The 18,418-nt window shown below is 54.2% G+C and overlaps 1 protein-coding gene across 2 annotated transcripts in view; it reads right to left on the bottom strand.

The window, feature by feature from the left end:
* Positions 1–415: 415 nt before the first annotated feature.
* PEDS1 (plasmanylethanolamine desaturase 1) overlaps positions 416–18,418 on the bottom strand; it is a 24,858-nt gene continuing 6,855 nt past the window's right edge. The window contains exons 2-6 of one of the 2 annotated variants that reach the window (XM_007128035.2): positions 16,712–16,831; positions 7,072–7,163; positions 5,745–5,889; positions 3,982–4,194; positions 416–1,473 (exon numbers count right to left, since the gene is read on the bottom strand). In XM_007128035.2, the coding sequence (XP_007128097.2) occupies positions 1,352–1,473; positions 3,982–4,194; positions 5,745–5,889; positions 7,072–7,163; positions 16,712–16,831 (692 nt within the window). In that variant the 3' untranslated portion in view covers positions 416–1,351. The remainder of the gene's footprint in view (positions 1,474–3,981; positions 4,195–5,744; positions 5,890–7,071; positions 7,164–16,711; positions 16,832–18,418) is intronic. The other variant, XM_024128524.3, reaches the window with a different exon arrangement.

Below are 18,418 nucleotides of genomic sequence, written 5' to 3'. Positions count from 1 at the left end.
CATTTATTTAAGTTTATTGTCTCTCTCCCCAGGAGGTCAGCTCCATCAGGGTAAGTCCTTGTTTGTTTGTTCACTTCCATGCCCCGGTGTCCAGGCCAGAGCCTGGCACACATTAGGTGCCAATAAACATTTGCCAAAGGAATTCACCAATAGGGATCAGCCTTTGTTACTCTATCACCATGATTTCCTGCATGAAGACCATTCCTCACCAAATCACGGGTCCCTTCCAAAAGTGTTTGGAGCAGATGTCAACATTGATTCACTGTCTTAGATGACAAAGACCTCATCCTTAGCCCAGCATTGTGAGGGAAGCTGGGAATAGGGTAGGGGTGGGGCCTCACCCTCCAGGCTCCTTACTTCCCTTCCCCCAGCCAACCAGGAAATACGAGGCAGCCGAGGTTAAGTAGACTCTTGCTGCTTTGTTATAAATATATTATGTACATCCAAAACATGACATTAAAATATTACTCCGTGTTACAGAAAAGATATTAAGGCTTTCTATTATTTACATTAAACAAGCAAGCACCGTTAAAAAAAAAAATAACCGAAACAAAAAAGCCCCACTCTTCCTTCTCTGACATACCCCCGGCCAGAGGGGACACTGTGTCCCCTTCCAAATGACCAAGACCCTCTGCAGGGGCTGTGCCCTTCGAAGACATCCTCCGATTAGAAACATCAGCTCTGGCTGGAATCACATGGGCAGATGGGGGAGGGGTGGGGAGGAAGGGGGGTCCAGACTTGATCAGGAAATTCCAGCCTCGTCTGGCCAGCTGCCCCCAGACCCTTGCTGCACTTTGCCATCCTTGGGTGGACAAGCTAGGCTGAAGGTGGTGACTGGGGCTGTCTATCCACCCAGGCCTTGGGGGTCAGTCTGCAGGTCCATGGCAGGGTAATGCTCCAGGGACAGTAAGGTGTGCCTGGGGGCTCCTAGACCACTGAGGGCAAAGAGGAACAGACGACTCAGTGCCCCAATACCAGCCACGCTGAAGGGCTGCCCAGTGGGGCAAGGGGTGGTGGGAGTGTGGGGAGTTGGTGAACTTCTCCTCAACCCAAGGGGTGGCTGGCAGGGCGGGGCTCTTTTTTTTTTTTTTTTGCAGAGTCAGGTTTGGCAGACAGAGCAGCTCAGGTGGCTGGGGAGGGGTCAAGGAAAGAAAACGGAAAAAAAGGAAATGAAAAAAATCAGTGGCTCAAGTATTCTGTGTCACAAGGGGTGGGTTGGGGGTGCCCGGGCCCAGCCCAGGAGGTGTCCTCTCCACCTAGAGGGGCCAGCGCAAGGAGGCTGGAATTTGGCAGATGGCTTCGGTTTGGGGGAGCTGGGTAAGGTTGGCAACGAGGTGGTGGCCTGGAGAAGTTATTTGATCTTCTGTGCCCATTTCATGTCGTCTGCCCGAGGCTTCTCGCCTGTCAGGCCCTGGATAATGTCCTCTAGGCGTCTCCAGAAGCCCATCTTCTCGAGAGGGTAGTTGAGCCAGCCTGCAGTGGAAACAGGGCAGGAGGGTGTGCGGAGGGGTTGAATGGGAGAGCAGCAGTAAGAGGACGTAGAGAGAGAGCTGGCCCTGCCTCGGGCAGCGGAGGAACTGAGAGTTAAGTCTGCAGGGGGCAGGGGACAAGGACTGACCGAGGAATCTTGGGACAGGGGCTTTCCACCAATGGGTTTAGGGGCTGCTCAGACATGCCTTCATCCCCTCATTCACCTTCTTATTGAGTGCTTACTATATGCCAGGCATGGAGGCAGTGTTTCTTATCATTTGGCTCTAATGCTACCTCTTCCAGGAAGCCTTCCCTGACTACCGCTTAGCAGTGCTCCAGTCCTGTCACGTCACCCTTTCTTATTTCTTTACAGCTTTTATGATAACCTGTAACCATTCTCATTAATTCGTCACCTCCCTGTTTTGTGTTGGTTTTTAACCCCAACTCCCAACTAGAATGTCAGCTCCGAACGGTAGAACCCCATGTTGTTTCACTGTTGATCTCACTGCCTAGGATGATGCCTGGCATATGGTAGGTACTCAATGAACAGTGCTCATAATCTTATTTAATCTGTATTACAGTCTACCACTTGACCCTTGAAGTAGATTCTATTGTTAGTCCCACTTTCCACATGAGAAGACTGAGTCTTGGGGGCTTCCCTGGTGGCGCAGTGGTTAGGAATCCGCCTGCCGATGCAGGGGACACAGGTTCGAGCCCTGGTCCGGGAAGATGAACATGCCGTGGAGCAACTAAGCCCGTGTGCCACAACTACTGAGCCTGCACTCTAGAGCCCACGAGCCACAACTACTGAAGCCCGCGCACCTACAGCCCGTGCTCCACGAGAGAAGCCTGCGCACCAAAACGAAGAGTAACCCCCGCTTGCCCGCAACTAGAGAAAGCCCACACAAAGCAACGAAGACCCAACGCGGCCAAAAATAAAATTAATTAATTAAAAAAAAAAAAAGACTGAGCCTTGGAGGGGAGTTTCCCAATTAGTATATGGCCAAGCCAAGATTGATCCCAGTTCTGGTTGAGCAGTTAAATGATCTCCACAACAGCCTAAATTCTAACCCCTCCAACTGCTCCTAGAAAGCATGACTTTAGGGTGTACAAAAAATGTTTTTTTTGTGGCTCTCAGTTCTGCTTCCAGAAAGGCAAAAAACCCCAAGAAACAGAAACAAAACAACCCCCCAAAACCAAACCAAACACCCCAACCCCTGCCCCCAAACCAGTAGCTGTAGCTTACTGAGTACCTACTATGTGCCAAGCACTTTGCATCTGCCACCTTACCACTCACACCCCAGCCCTGGGAGGTGGTATGTGAAGGAGGTAGCTGTAGCCCTATCTTGTGAATGAGAAAAACGATAACCAGGGAGGCTTGTGAGCCTCCTCAAGTCACATATGGAGGAGCTGAAGGCTGAACCCAAGTTGGTCTGACTTAACAGCACGTGTGGTATACTTAACCCTAAAAAGATACCCAGCTGGCCCTGGAAAACCTGGTCGCCTCACCTCAACTCACGTCTTTGGCACCGGCCCATTAACTACCAACAGCGTGTGGGCCTCCTTACTACTCCTGGGTCACCTATTCCTGCCGCAGGGCCTTTGTGTACTTGCTGTTCCCTCTGCCTGGACTGATCTGTCCCTATTTATCTGCAGGGAACCCCCCCCACTTTTTCCAGATTTCTGATCTCCTTTATAAACAGCTACGCCCCCTTCGCCCATGACTCTCTGCCCTTCATCCTGCTTTGTTCGCCCTCACAGCATTTCTCACACCTGGACTCTGCCATCTCTCCACCCCTTCTGCCCCTCACGCCTCTCACTGTAGCCACACTAGCCTCCTTGCTGCCCCTTCTACCCCTCACGCCTCTCACTGTAGCCACACGAGCCTCCGTGCTGCCCCTTCTACCCCTCACGCCTCTCACTGTTGCCACACTAGCCTCCTTGCTGCTCCTCAAACAAACCAGGCATGTGGATCCTGCCTCCAAGGCCCTTCACCTACTGCTCCTGCTGCCTGGGGAGCTCTTCCTCCAGATCTGCATGACTCTCTCCCTCAGTTCAAATGTCACCTTCTGAGCGAGGCCTTCCCTGACCACCCTCTGCATTATTTTCCTCCATAGCAGTCAGGACAATCAGATATAGTACTTGTTTTTTAGTGCTTAGAATGTCCCCTCTTAGAATGTGAATGCTATAAAGGTAGGGATTTTCGCCTGTTTTGTTCAGTGCTATGGCACATAGTAGGTGCTCAATAAATATCTGCTGGATGGATGGGTGGTTGGAATCACAACTCCGCGAAGGGGGTATGTGTGTGTGTGCGTCTGTCTTGTTTACTAGTGTGCCCTTGGCACCTAGAAGAGTGCCTGGCACGTAGTAGATGCTCAAGAAATGTGTGTTCTGAGAGAATGTTCCTGCAGGACTGCACCACCTCCCACTGTGACCTGTGCCCCTTGATCCTAAGGATGGAGCTGCAGTCAGAGTGGGGGCAGCCCATTCCATGCTACCCTATAGCCGCACCTGTGGTGATGCAGAAGTAGGTCTCGTGGGGTGAGACGTGGTGGATGCGATGGTGTTTACGAGGCAAGATGACATGCCAGTCCTGCAGGAGGACGACCCAGCGCGGCAGCCCAAAGTACGTGTGTGACCACTTGTGGATCTGGTTGGTGAAGGTACCGAAGATGATCAGGCAGAAGACGAAGCATTCCCAGGGGTACAGCTGCTCCAGGACTTCTGCAGCGTGGGTAGAGGGGGGGGCGGTGACCATAGGCCCCATACAGCTGTCTACAGGGTGGGGGCCTACTGCCAGCCTGGCCCAGCTCCCTGCCCAGGATAGCACCCAGGCCTCTTTCCAACCTCCCAACTGGACTCGGGCAAGCTCAGACTCCCCTCTGGGCCTCAGTCTCCCCCTCTGCTCAGTGGGCCGAATGGAATAAGCATAGGCAATAGTTAAGAATGTGGGCTCTGGAATGAGGCAGAGCTGGGTGCAGATCCCTACTCTGACATTTCTTTTTCTTTTTCGGCAACACTGTGCGGCTTGTGGGATCTTAGTTCCCCGACCAGGGATTGAACCTGGGCCCTCGGCAGTGAGAGCGCGGAGTGCTAACCCCTGGACCACCAGGGATATCCCCCCTGCTCTGACATTTCTTAACTGTATGAACTTGGGTCAACGACTCTACCTCTTTGAGTCTCAAGCTCCTCAACAACGAAATGAGAATAAGTCTTTGTCCAGATTCCCGAGAAGCAGAGCCTGAGACAAGGATTCATGTACACATGAGTTATCTGACTGGGGGGGTGGGGAGAGCGGGAGATCCTCTCTTCTGGAAAAACATCTGAGGGAGTGAGGAAAGCACGACAGGGCAGGGGAAGAGTTAAGCAAAGATGGGGTGGGGGGAGTCTTGTCTCAGCCTGATCCTGGTGGGGTGGGGGTGGGGTCTGAAATGTTAATGACTCCATAGAGTTGGTCCCGCTCACAGGCCATCGGGCTGGCTTTTGCAGGCTTTTTTTTTTTTTGTCACTGGCTTCAGGCTTATCCCAAGGGAAGAGGCGGGACCTGCCCTGGCAGTTTTCAGAAGGGGCAGCTGGACGCTCACAGCAGCTGGGGGATGGGTGCCTCCACTGGGGAAGAGGAGGTGGGCGGGGCAGCAACCCCAACACCACTGACATTCATCACATCTCCCTGCAGCGGGGCTGCTCTAAAGATCAGCACCGTGTCAAACTGTTAGAACAGGATCTGGCACAGGGGAAGGACTCATCCCCCACCTGACAGACGAGGTCGCTCAGGTTCAGAGAGGTGAAGTGACTTGCTTTGGCACAGGTTTCCTCCCCCAGATAGGCAGGGCAGAGGTCTGAACTCAGGACTGGGTTGGCAGGCTACATATACTCTTTCCACTAAGCCCAGGCAGCAAAACCAGAAGCCCTCAGGGCCAGGGAGGTAATTCAAATGAGCAAGGCAGGCCGGGCATTGGACAGCAGGGAGTAGTGGGGACTGTGGCAAAGTGGAGAGAGCGTGCATCTCTGTCTAAGGGGGAGCCCTGCAGCTCAGGTCTGGCCCAGTACAGCCAAGTGGGAACAAAGACCCAGGGTGGCCAGATCGGATTGTTCAAGAGAAGCTGGAAACACAGATCTTTATGTCAAATATCCCAATTTTACATGAGGGAAACTAAAAATTTTTCTAACACTGTGAGGGGCCAAACACACACACAAGGTACAGGAGGCTCAAGGGAGGGGTGCGTGTGTGCCTGTCCCCGATGGCTCCCTGAGTGCCCAGGGGGCACTCTTACCTGGGCTCTGGGTGCGGAACTTGTAGGCCATGTTTAACAGTGGTAGCAGCGTCACCAGGCAGTTGTCCCCGTTGGTCTCGATGAAGTCGTGCCGCGTAATGGCTGTTGGGTCGATGTGATGCTCCCGGAATGGCCGGATGAAAGCCTGGGTGGGGTAGTGGGGCAGGAGAGGGGATCCATCCGACCAGTCAGCCTATGGTGGTCAGCCACTCTCCCCGACCTCCTGCACACACTCCGCGCGGGCTCACCTCCTTGCCTTTGAGATGCTGTCCCACCACGCCACTGCTACAGATCCCACCCAGCCTTCAGGGTCTGGGTCTAACAGCTTTAGCGCAAGATGGGTCGAAATGACCTGGTGGGGACCTTGGGCTGGTACTGCCCCCCTGTGGGCCTCAGTCTCCTGACCTGGGCTATGGGGGGGTTTGGAGACAATCTCCACCCTCCTTTCCTACCCTAAGACAATTGAGGAGGCCCCTCCCAGTGACAGGCAGGACCCTTTCCTTCTTTCCAACGTCCAGGCCCCTCCTTCTGGTAAAAGCCTCCCCTTCTTCTTTTAGTACCAGATGTTCCAATGGGCTGACTCTCCCGCCCCCTAGTTAAGAGTGAGCACGGGACCCTGGCCTGGCCAATCAGAGCACCCCATCCCTCTGGCCACCGTGACTGGATGAAGGATGGGTGTGTGATCCAAGCTGGGCCAATGGGAATGAGCCATGGGACTCTGGCCGAAACTATGGGAAAGGGGAGTTCTTCTACTGGGGGCACTGAGCTGGGAGGATGGAAGTCTAGGCAGCTGTGAGCCATCCTGGCCACCTTAAGGGGGAAAGCCACGAGAGTGGAGCCAGCAGAGACAGACACGGAGAGGGACTGAGTCCAGAATATGGTCTGTCTGTCCCACTGGACCCAGCCATGCCCTAATTTGGCTCTACTCCTAAAATTTTCATTACAAGAATCAGTACCTTTCTTTGGTTAAGTTTGTACCAGATTTTCTACCACAATCAAAAAAAGTCAGACTGACTCAAGATAAAGTTCAATGAAAACAGTGAGGTGTAGCAGGGCAGGCAAAGGAGAATAAGATGTGGCGTGGTCCCCAAATTCAAGGGGTTCCGGTGAGGTGGACATGTATCAAAGCTCTCTGTCCCACGCCTGATGCTTCCAGAAAATCCCAGGGGATTCTTGTTCTAGTCTTGGAGGAGGGGCATGGGGGTCAGGCTGGCACCACAGTTCCCATCTTTCAGATAGGCAAACAGGCTCAGAGAGGAAAGGGGACTCACCCAAGGTCAGACAGCCCAACCTCCTCCTGGAGGAGGAGCTGGGTCAACATACGCACCTTCCCCACGATGGGCAGCTCCACGGAGCCCCAGGTGTCGGCTCCCCAGTGCACCAGGCCAGACAAGAAGTCAGCAATGAGAGCCCCTGCAACTGTGGACAAGAGGAGCATGAGCCGGGGGTGGTGGGGGGGGCGGTGGACAAGAGGGATATCCCTGCCCACTCCCCACCCCAAATCAGGAAGTCACTCACTTGTCTGCTTGCTCACTCATTCACTCATTTGTTGGGGCGGAAGGTGTCCCTTCTCTACTTGGGACACTGTTCCCTGTGAATGGAGTCTCAGGAATAACATTCCTGGCCTCAATCTGTCCCTTTACTTGCTCTTCCCCAGGTAGATGTGGGGCCTCATTTGCTCGGTGAGTCTGGAGAGAGTAAACCGGGCATGCTCAGATCAGCCCAACCTTTCCCTATTAGGAGCCAACTGTCCCTTTCTCTCTGACCCCCAATCGCCCCATGTAGGGAAGCCCACTCTGCCCCAGTGCTGCTGGTAACCAGATGAAAATGTCCTTCTGGGGTTTGGTGTCGGGAAGTACCTTAGGTCCAGATGGAAGCCACATTCCCCGCAACCTAACTTTTATCAACAGTAAGTGGGATAATTTGGCCTCCAGCAGCCTTTTCCTTGTCTTCGTTCTGAATTTGTTCAGAACTGGAGTGGAGTCCCCTCAGAGACCCCCAAACCATTCGCTCACTTGAGGGTTCAGTATAATACAGAGGTTAAGTGCTGTTACACCTGGACTCACGTTCCAGCTGTCACTCACTAGCTGTGTGACACTGGGCATGTTACTCAACCTCTCTGTGCCCCAGTTTCCTCTAGATGGATGCGAATGATGATGATTAAAAAAACCACAGCAGCTACCATTTATCGAGCACTTTCTCAGTGCCAGACACAAGTGCTTTACATGCTTGATCTTAACGAATTCTCACAATCTGTTAGAAGTTGGTACCATTTTTATTTTTACTTTATAGAGGCGGAAACTGAGGCTTGGAGAACAGAAATAACCAGACTGAGGTCGCATAGATGGCAAGTGGCAGAGCTGGGCTCTTAACCTGCCTTGGGGTCCAAATATAACACAGCAGGATGCACCACGACACTGTCCACAGGCGGAAACCGAGGTGGAGCGGCCAGCAAGCTGCCCAAGGTAACACACCAGTGCCACCCCCATCACGCTGCCCTCCCTCTGTGTCTCAGCCCTACTGCCATACTCCCCTTCCCTTACAACCCCCTACATGCCTCTGGGTCTCTGCATTTGCTCTTCACTCTGCTGGAACATTCCTTCGTAACACAGCTCACTCCCTCACTTCCTTCAGATCTTTGCCTCAAAGGTCCTCCGGGGACACCTGATCTAAAATTGTAAGCATTCCCATCTTCCAGCATTTCCTAGCACCTATCTTCTTTTCCGAGCACCTATCACCTTGGGCGTCATTTCTGTTTGTTTACTGTCTCCCCTACAAGAATATCAGCTCCACAAAAGTTGGGGATTTTAGTCTTGCGTTTATGGCTACATTCCAATTCCTCGCACATAATATGGTTCAGTAAACATTCGTTGAATGAATCAATGTAAAGCATTAAGTACAGTGTGGGGCACATAGTGAGCCCTCAATACATATTATTATTGTTGTTATTCAGTCATTTAGTCTATCAAGCGACATTCCGTGAGGACCTACTGTGTGCCAAGCTCTAGAGCCAGAGGTGCATCAGACATTGAGCTCACGTCGTTGGGACAGAGATATGGGGGTGGGGTGGGGGGAGGAGGCTGTAAACAAATACACAAAACAAATGCAGTTTTAAGTGCTGGTAAATGCAGCCCACTGGGTCACGTGACTTCAGGCAACCCCTCCTCCCCTCCCAGACTCAGTTTCTCGGTGTGAACTGGTTGTCCAAGGGCCAGCTGGGCCATTTAAAGGTTATTCGAGTTCTGCTAGGTCCCACAGCCCCTTGGTGACAGGGGACCAGGGCCCTGAGGTACTGTGAAGGCTGAGAAAATCCCCTAGATGCCTCCCTGGAGAGCAGGACTCATGAGCGAGGGAGCAAGAGTGAGTGTGTGGGTCACCGTGGACGTGCAGCTCTGGTGTCTGGGCCGGAGTTAGGGGTGGCTGTGAATGAAGGCTTTCCAGAGGCCCTGGAGCATCCACCCCACATATGCCAAACATGGGAGGGATGGCGGGGGGCAGGGGAGATACAGCTGCATACATTGCAAGTTCCTGGTGACAAGTGGGCCGCCAGGTGGAGACATACAGCACCTCCTGGCATGCAGAAGCCAAAGGACAGGGCGGGGAAGGGGGTGACACTGCATGGGTGGCTGGGCTGGGGAGAGGGGAGGGCTTGGCAGGGCTCGAAGGCCAGTGCACACAAGGCCCCGCCCAGGGCTGGGGAGTCATGCTCCTTAGTGACAGTGGTGGGAGGGTGGACCTGGGCTGGGGAATCTGGGGAAGCCTAGGGCGTTTGCACTTGCTGTTCCTCTACCTGGCACCCCACCCTCTCCCTGAAGATCCCCGAGTGGCTGGCTCCTCTTCAGCCTTCTAGCTCAGAGCAAACATCACCAAGCCCCTGGCGAAGCCCTCCTCCCAGGCAGGTGCTCTTGTCACATCTCCCTGCTTTACTTCTTTCACAGCACTTGTCACCATCTGCGGTGACAGCCTCATTTATTTTCCCCACTTCTCTGATGAGGAAAGGGGCTCAGGGAGGTTGAAGCATCACCCCTGGTCCCATAGTTTGTAAGTGGCAGCCATGGGATGGGAAGAGGTGAGTCTACCAGCCTCTAAAACCAGCATGCTTTCATGCCCTTAAACTGTACCTCAGTAGGTCCAGGGGCATTAATAGAGCTCCTACTGCAAACTACACAGGATGCTGTGTACACACTGCCTTGCGTCTACCAGGAGGGACTAGAGGCGCTGTGGCCAAGAGCTAAGGGGGAGCTAGATCAAGGGTCGGGGGCCTCATCTCTTGCTACCATATTGCTGTGTGACCTGGGCAAGCCCTTTGCCCCCTCTGGGCCTCAGCATCTTCACTTGCACAGCGAAGGGTCAGCTGAGGTACCTCTTGAGCCCCTGTCCCAACAGCTTGGACTAATCCTGCCCCTAAATGCTGCCTTCAGGAGAACGCAGCCCCCCAAGTGCCTCCCCACCCCTGTTCCATGCAACCACTGATCTGCTTCCCCTAATTATACTTTGGTTTGGCCAATTCTAGAACTTTATACAAATTGATTCTTATGGTATGTGCTTTTTTGGGTCTAGCTTCCTTCACTAGCATAATGCTTCTAGAGTCATCCATGTGGCTGTGTGTATCAGGAGTTCATCCTTTTTATTGCTGAGCAGTATTCCACCATCTGGATGTACCACAGTACATTTATCCGTTTTGCTCTTGGACGACTAGGTTGTTCCCAGGTTGGGGCTGGTATGACTCAGGCTCCTGTGAACATGCATTCACAAGCCTGTGTGAAGATCTATGCCCTCATCTTCTTAGGGTAAAGACGTCAGCTATCTATCTATCTATCTATCTATCCATCCATCCATTCATTTATTTACTTATTTATTTTTACTTGACATTTATTGAGCACCTACAGTTACCAGGCTCTGTGCCAGAACCTTAAACGTTTTGTCTCTCTCTCTCTCTCTTTTTTTTTTTTTTTTTTTTTGCGGTACGCGGGCCTCTCACTGTTGTGGCCTCTCCCGTTGCGGAGCACAGGCTCCGGACGCGCAGGCTCAGCGGCCACGGCTCACGGGCCCAGCCGCTCCGCGGCACGTGGGATCCTCCCAGACCGGGGCGCGAACCCGGCTCCCCTGCATCGGCAGGCGGACGCGCAACCACTGCGCCACCAGGGAAGCCCCGTTTTGTCTCTCTTAATCCCTAAACTGTACCAAGGCCAGTCCTAAGCTGGTTATACATCTGATCTCCTTAATCGTCCTAAGCATTTAATCCTTACAGATGATAACAATGATAATAAAAACAATATTAGAAAAAGGTTTTGTGACCACGGTTAACATTGGGGTGCTTCCTGTGTGCTGGGAGCTTTGTCAAAGGTGTTAAAAAGTGCATCATCAGGTGTATAACTCCCCACAGATGAAATATGGGCTGTACACAGTGACTTCTCTCCAAGGGGAATACAGTACAGAGGCGGGGCGGGGGGGAGAGACTAACTTTACAGTGGAGAAACCTGACAAATACCACTTGGGCCAGGCGGCCACGGTCGACATCATGGTGATAAGTCACGCTGATAGTACACTCCCTTGCTACGATGTGATGAAAATGGCACTTGACCTCTGCGCGCTTCCTCCCCAAGACACATAACCCACGAAGAAAAACACCAGACAAATTCCAGCAGATGGGCATCCTACAAAAGACGAGCACTCCTCCAAACTGTTCAGATCCCTGAAAACAGGGAAAACCTGAGAAACTGTCACAGCTAAGGGACGTGACAACTAAATGTGACGTGGAATCCTGCATGGGATCCTGGAACAGAAAAAGGACACTAACTAAAAACTAAGGACATCTGAATAAACTACGGACTTTAGTTCATAATAATGTATCAATATTAGTGTATTAATTGTAACAAACGTATGATACTAACATAAGATGTCAATAATAAGGGAAATTGGGGGCAGGGCATATATGGGAACTCGCTGTACTATCTCCTCATCTTCCGTAAATCTAAAGCTGTCCTAAAAAATAAAGTCCATTTAAAAAAATGTGTATTGGGCTTCCCTGGTGGCGCACTGGTTGAGAGTCCGCCTGCCAATGCAGGGGACACGGGTTCGTGCCCCGGTCCGGGAGGATCCCACGTGCCGCGGAGCGGCTGGGCCCGTGGGCCATGGCCGCTGAGCCTGCGCGTCCGGAGCCTGTGCTCCGCAACGGGAGAGGCCACAACAGTGAGAGGCCCGCGTAACGCAAAAAAGAGCCTGTGCTCCGCAACGGGAGAGGCCACAACAGTGAGAGGCCCGCGTAACGCAAAAAAAAAAAAACAAAAAAAAACCCGTGTATTATCTCACAGCACGTCCATTGTGATAGGTCCCACCACATCCCACGTGCCAGAGGAGGAAAGGAGACCTGAAGGGTGAGGGCTGCCCTGAGGCGGTCAGGGCTGCTGGCGAGTGGCCAGAGACCAAGGCGAGGGCCATTCATGACGATGCTGAGCCTTCACGTCCACGTCTGGGAAATGGGGATATTAATGGTACTTACTTAACTACAGTCAGTTAATAACAGTGAGCTAATGCAGGTCCTTGGGACCTAGCAAGTGCTCCCCAAATGTAGCTACAGTTAGTAGTTAAATATTACTCCTCTCTCTGAGCCTCAGGTCCCTGGCCTTGTCAGACTGCTGAGCAGGGAGGGATGTGGGCTTTAGGCAGACGTCAGGAATTATTTTTGGAGAGACAGAGCCCTCCCCCGGCCTAAGGGAGGAAACGGCTCTGTGATCTACGGGCGGTGGCTGTTTCTACAGCAGCAACTCCAGGCCTTCAGGCCTGCTGCCCAAGTCCTCTTTAATGGGGGCAGGGGTGGCAGAGGCGGGCACACAGAAGCTTCTTTGTCCCAATGCTGGTGTCAGCGCCCGGTGGCTGGCTCACTCTGGGGGCAGCTTGGGCCTAGTTACCACCCTGCCTGCAGGACACTGTGACAGCACAGGAGATGATGATTCACTCCAGGCTACCCTAACTCACCAGGTGACCTTGAGACAGTCCCTGGGCCCCTTGGGGCCTCCATCTCCCCACAGGTCACCCGGCTGGACTTCTTCGCACCCTGCCCACCTCAAGGCCTGGTGTGGAGACAGAGGGGCTGAGACAGAAGCAGACACGGCTGAAGGCTGGTCCCTACAGTCCTGGGGCCAAAGCCTGTCTTTACCACCTTTCAGCTCAGATCCCGTGGAGACTTCGCACCTGACCTACGAGGCTGGCCATGACCTGGGGCCCTGCGAGTGCTGACCTCACTGCTGACCTTTGCATTCACTGTGCCCCCCACCTGGAACCCCCTGCCCCCCCACCATTTGTCTGCTAGAAACTCCCACTCACTCCTTCAGGCACCGGCTCAGAGCCCTCACACTTTCCCTCCAGTTTCCCCAAGTGCGGCAAATAGCTCGGGGCCCCCGGAGCCACTCATTTATTACTCATTCACACTGTCCTTGTCAAGGTCACGAATGACCTCCACGTGGCCAAATCCGGTGGTCCCCTCGCTGCCCCATCTTGCTGCTCTGCTCAGCTGGCTGCTCCCAGTGGATCCCCGAGTCTTCTGGAAACACATTCTCCTCTTGGCCTGTGCAAGCCTGCCCAGTTCCCCTTCCTCCCCCTTGGCTGGCTCTTCCTCCTCTCCCCATCCCAAGCACTGGAGGCCTCGGGCCTCTTCTCTGCTCGCACACAGTCCCTCCGCCCCAGCCCGGGGCCCTCTGCCAGCATCTGGGCTTCAAACACCATCTCTACTCTCAGGACACCCAGATTTCCGGATTTCCAATTTCCTGCTCAACACCTTCCCTTGGCCCTCAGGCAGGCATCCCAAGCATCTCCCCTCATGCAGGTCCTCTAACCTCTTCCCGGCTGTTAACGGTCCCTTCCACAGTTCAGGCCACTGACCCCTCCCCGCTCACCTCCACAGCCAACCTGACAGCACATTCTGGCGCTCACCTTTCACAGCTCACCCAGAGTCTGACCACTTTTCACCACCTCCACTGCCCTACAGGGCTCAGGGCCACCACCTTCACCTCCTCTCTGGCCCTCCCTGCCCCCATCCATCCTCCCTGCAGCATGAGATGATGTCAGCTCCCTGTGGGAAAATCGCCAGTGGCTTCTCACGGCCTGTAGAATAAAACCCCCAGTCCAGACCATGGCCTTCAAGGCCCTACACGACCTGCCCCCGCTGCCCCCAGCTGTCCCTCAGCTGCCACCAACTACCTTTCCTTTGGTCAGTTTTCTAAGGCCACACAGGCCTCCTCTCTATCCTCCAAATGCTCAGGGCTCACCCCAGCCTCAAGGCCTTTGCAGCACTTGCTGTTCCCTCTGCCTGGAACACCCCCCCGGGACAACTGTTTGCCTCCCCTCCCTCACCTCCTTCAGGTGTCTGTGCAAATGTCACTTTTCCAGAGAGCCTTCCCTGACCTCTTACCTCTCCTCTTCCCTGCCAGTTACCCTATCTGGACTTTGCTACCCAGGATTGCGTCATCTGTCTGTATTTATTAACTGGGCACCTTTTCAGGGCTTCTAGCTCCCTTGGTTTCTGGGGCCTGCCAGGGGCACCAGAACCTCTTGGGAGACAGCAGCAGGTGGGCTGTGTAGGCTGGCACGGTGCCCTTACTTCCGGCATGTCAACACACAAATCAGGGTGGCTACTTAAATCCATTAGGAACTGTGCAAACACCACTATCAGGGGGTTGTCTGCCCTTATCAGCCCAGAGGCAAAGGTGCTGGGTGGAAGAGCTGCTGTCACAGGCAGGTGCGAAGTCTCCTGGGTCTGGTCCCAACGGACCAGGGAGGCAGTGACCTGCCTGGGATGCCCACCCTCCCGGTTCACACAACACACACCTAGGGCTCTGGTGCTACCGATCCTCTGCCCAGACTGGGCCCACTGCCTAGAACACCCTCTCCTCCTAGTGCCAACTGGAGGCTGCATAGTCCCCGGCCAGGTCTGGATATGAAATCCCAGACTCTGCTGCCGCCCGGGTTAGGGTCGACGGGCAAGTCACCTGGCCTCTCAGAGCACGGTGATCAGACCCTCCTCACTCAGTTGCGACCAAGAGTTAAAAGAGCCCAGCATGGGGCTTGCACACGGTAGGCTTGGGAAATATCCACTGTTAAACTGACCGCTGAGGCAGAAGGTCTGAGCCCTGGGGAGTGAATGTTGGGCGGTGTCCCCTCCTCACCTCTACTCAGTTGCTGCCCTCTCAGCAGTTACACACACCTGCATTTTGCCCCCACGATGGCCCTAGGAGGCAGGGGCTGTGAGCAGTCCCACTTTCCAGATGTGGAAGACAAGGCTCAGAGGTGCACTGACACTTGCCCAAGGCCACACAGCCAGGAAGTGGCAGAGCTTGGACTTGAACCCAGGACTGTAGGGGCCTGCTCGTGACCACCCCCAGATGGGGCGTCGGGGCTCACACTGTCTACATCCCTGCCCTTGAATGGGCTGCTCCAAGGCAGAGAGGCTGGAGGGGCAGGTCCTTCTCACCCCTGGGCAGAGGGGACATGTCTGGCTCCTGTGGGCGGGGCCCAGGCTCCCTGGCACTAGATGGGTTAACCTCCTCCCCCTTCAGCTGGTCCACCCCCAGCACATGCCTATGCCTACTCCAGACCCAGAGGGCTCAATTAGCTGGCCTGAGCACTACTGGCTTAGGCGACCAGAATGCTTTTAATGCGACTGTGGAAGCTGAACACTTGGGGCTGGCTAGGCGGACCAAGGGCACAGCCGCTGCCCCATCAGCCTGGGAGCCCAGGGTGGGGGAGGGGATGAGCACCTGAATTAGAGGGAAGAGGGGAGGGGCGGTGTGCGGAGAGGAAGGAACCGAGTCACTCCAGGACCTGGGAGTGGAGACAGTGAATTAAGAACTATGTCGTGCTCTCCGTTTTGAGGTGTGACTCTGGCCGGTCCCTTCTCTGAGGCTCGGTCTCCTCGTCTGGAAAATGATGACAACTGCAGCCTCCACCCCCGCAGTCTGTGGATGAGTGAGGACAGACCGATGGAAAACACTCAACAGGTACTAATACACTGCAGCTCATTCATTCACTGGTTCAGTAAATATTTACCGAGCACCTACTGTGTGAGGCTTTGTGCTTGGGGCTGGGGACACAGCAGCAGACAAAAATCCCTACTCTCAGGGAGCTGATAGTTGAGTGGGGGAGATAGGTAATAAAGAAACAGACTGTATAACAGAGTGGGGTGAGGGATGGTGTATGGCAGGGCTGCTATTGCTGAGGGAGAGCCTCCCCGAGGAGGTGACCTAGACGAGGCAGGGAACCACGCAGGTACCTGCTGGAAGAGAGTTCCAGGCACAGGAACAGCATGTGCAAAGGCCCTAAGCTAGGGGTGTGCCTGACAGGACCTGGTGGAGGCACAGCGAGAGGCCAGTGTGGCGGCAGCAGGGTGAGCCAGAGGAGAGGAAGGAAATGATGTGAGGCGGGGCTGGGGCCAGGCTGTGCTGAGGAGTTGGTGTTTTATTCTAAGTATACAGGGGACAACAGGCCGGTGGCGTGACCTCACGGAGGATCCAACGGGATTCTCCCAGCTGCCTGTGGAGAATGGACAGTGGGGGGCAGAGGTGGAGGCGGGGAGACCAGGGAGGAGGCTTCCACCATAGTCCAGGCTGGAGGGTGGTGCTGGACCAGGGAGGGGATGGTAGAGGTGGACAGTAATGGATGCTGGATGCATCTCGAAAGGACAGCCAAGAGCATTTGCTGATGCTTTGGAGTGGAATGTGAGAGAAAGGAACTGAGGATGACACCCAGGTTTTTGGCCCAAGTGACAGGAAGGACACAGGTGCCACTGACTGAGATGCGAGCCAGGGTTCCCACAACCTGTACCCCATTCGTGTGCACACAAGCACACACACACACACACACACACACACACACACACGTGTGTGTAAGTCGCCATCAGAGTGGTGCAGACACTAGGTAGGTCCCTGGCCCCTGGGGAAACTGAGGCAGGCAGCAGGGCTGCGGGCACTCACCAACTCCCAGCATTACGAGAGGTGTGTGCTCCCAGTGAGCCAGCAGCAGGAGGTGGACCGTGTTGTGGGCGATGAGGCTGAAGCACAGCACCACACAGCACCACTCCTGGAAGCGTTTGCCTGCAGGGAGAGGAGGCGAGAGGTGAGTGCAGGGCGGGTGGCAAAGGCCAAGGGATCAAGGATCAAAGCCAGGCAGAGCTGAGCCCATGGGGGCTCTTCGACTGTGTTCTGAGAGTCTGCAGTGCTGACTACAGGCTGAACACAGGGATTGCCTGCCCATTTCACAGATGATGTCACTGAGGCCTGGAGAAGGGGAAGGGCCTGCCGAAGCTCAGACGCTCAGGGCCGGGTGTGTTAAACCAAGCCTTTCTGGTGGGGCCCTTCTGAGCGCAGGCCCCTGTGCACAGGTCTGATGCCCATGAAGCTGGCCTTGCACATGCTGATTCTTTGGCAGACAGGACCAGAATACTGCTCTCCTGGGCCCCTTTGGGCTCTCTTTGGAGACATGTGAAAGAATATTAATGAGCTTCTTTTTTTAACTGTCATCATCCCATCACCTGTCCCCTTTTGTAGGTAATTATTTGGAGGCAGAGGCTATAAACAGCTTTTAATCATGGAGGTTCAGACCCCGCCCAACCTCCATCAAGCAGGGCTCCAGGCAATGAGTCAGGAATTCAGGAGAAATAAGGCCTTGGTTATCCCCTCCAGGGCTCCAGCCACAGGGAGAAGAGGCAGTGCGGATGAGGGGTCTCAAACTCCAGGGGCCAGGCAGGTGATTTGAAGGAGTGAGGTGGGCTGGGTAGGGAAAGTGGGACACCACAGCACATGTGCCCTTTCTAAAGCAGTAGCCACTAACTGGCTGACTACTGCCAAGGGGGAGTGTGGGCCCAAGGAGGCCAGACCTTCTAATTCTCAAGAGAAGCCAGCAATCAGGATGTGGGTGTGAAATTGTCTCTTTAAATCTTGGCACCTGTTTTAATAGCACGTGAGCTCAGACAAGCTGATTCACTCACTGCAGCTTTGTTGAAGGTATAGAAACTTTGAAAATAACCTTTGTGTCCATTGCCGGGGGACTCAGACAAATTAATTTGGTTTATGGCATCTCTGTAGCCAGGAAAAAAGCCTGGGCGACTGTTAATACGTGGCTATGGAGGGACATCCAGGACAAACTGGTAAGTGCAAACAGCAAAGTGCTAAACAGCCATTTATGTGAAAAAAGGGACAAAAACCTATACGGTCGAGACTTTTTCACGTACTCCCTTTTGAGCTCAAAATTTGTGAATGTAGGACTTCCCTGGTGGCGCGGTGGTTAAGAATCTGCCTGCCAATGCAGGGGACACAGGTTCGATCCCTGGTCCAGGAAGATCCCACATGCCGCGGAGCAACTAAGCCCGCGAGCCACAACTGCTGAGCCCGTGTGCCACAACTACTAAAGCCTGCGTGCCTAGAGCCCGTGCTCTGCAGCAAGAGAATCCACCACAATGAGAAGCCCATGCACCGCAATGAAGAGTAGCCCTTGGGCTTCCCTGGTGGCGCAGTGGTTGAGAATCCGCCTGCCGATGCAGGGGACACGGTTCATGCCTCGGTCTGGGAAGATCCCACATGCCGCGGAGCGGCTAGGCCCGTGAGCCATGGCTGCTGAGCCTGCGCGTCCGGAGCCTGTGCTCCGCAACGGGAGAGGCCACAACAGTGAGAGGCCCGCGTACC

This window comes from Physeter macrocephalus, chromosome 14, assembly GCF_002837175.3.
Source record: "Physeter macrocephalus isolate SW-GA chromosome 14, ASM283717v5, whole genome shotgun sequence".
Taxonomy (NCBI): domain Eukaryota; kingdom Metazoa; phylum Chordata; class Mammalia; order Artiodactyla; family Physeteridae; genus Physeter; species Physeter macrocephalus.
This window is presented reverse-complemented; position numbering and strand designations above follow the sequence as displayed.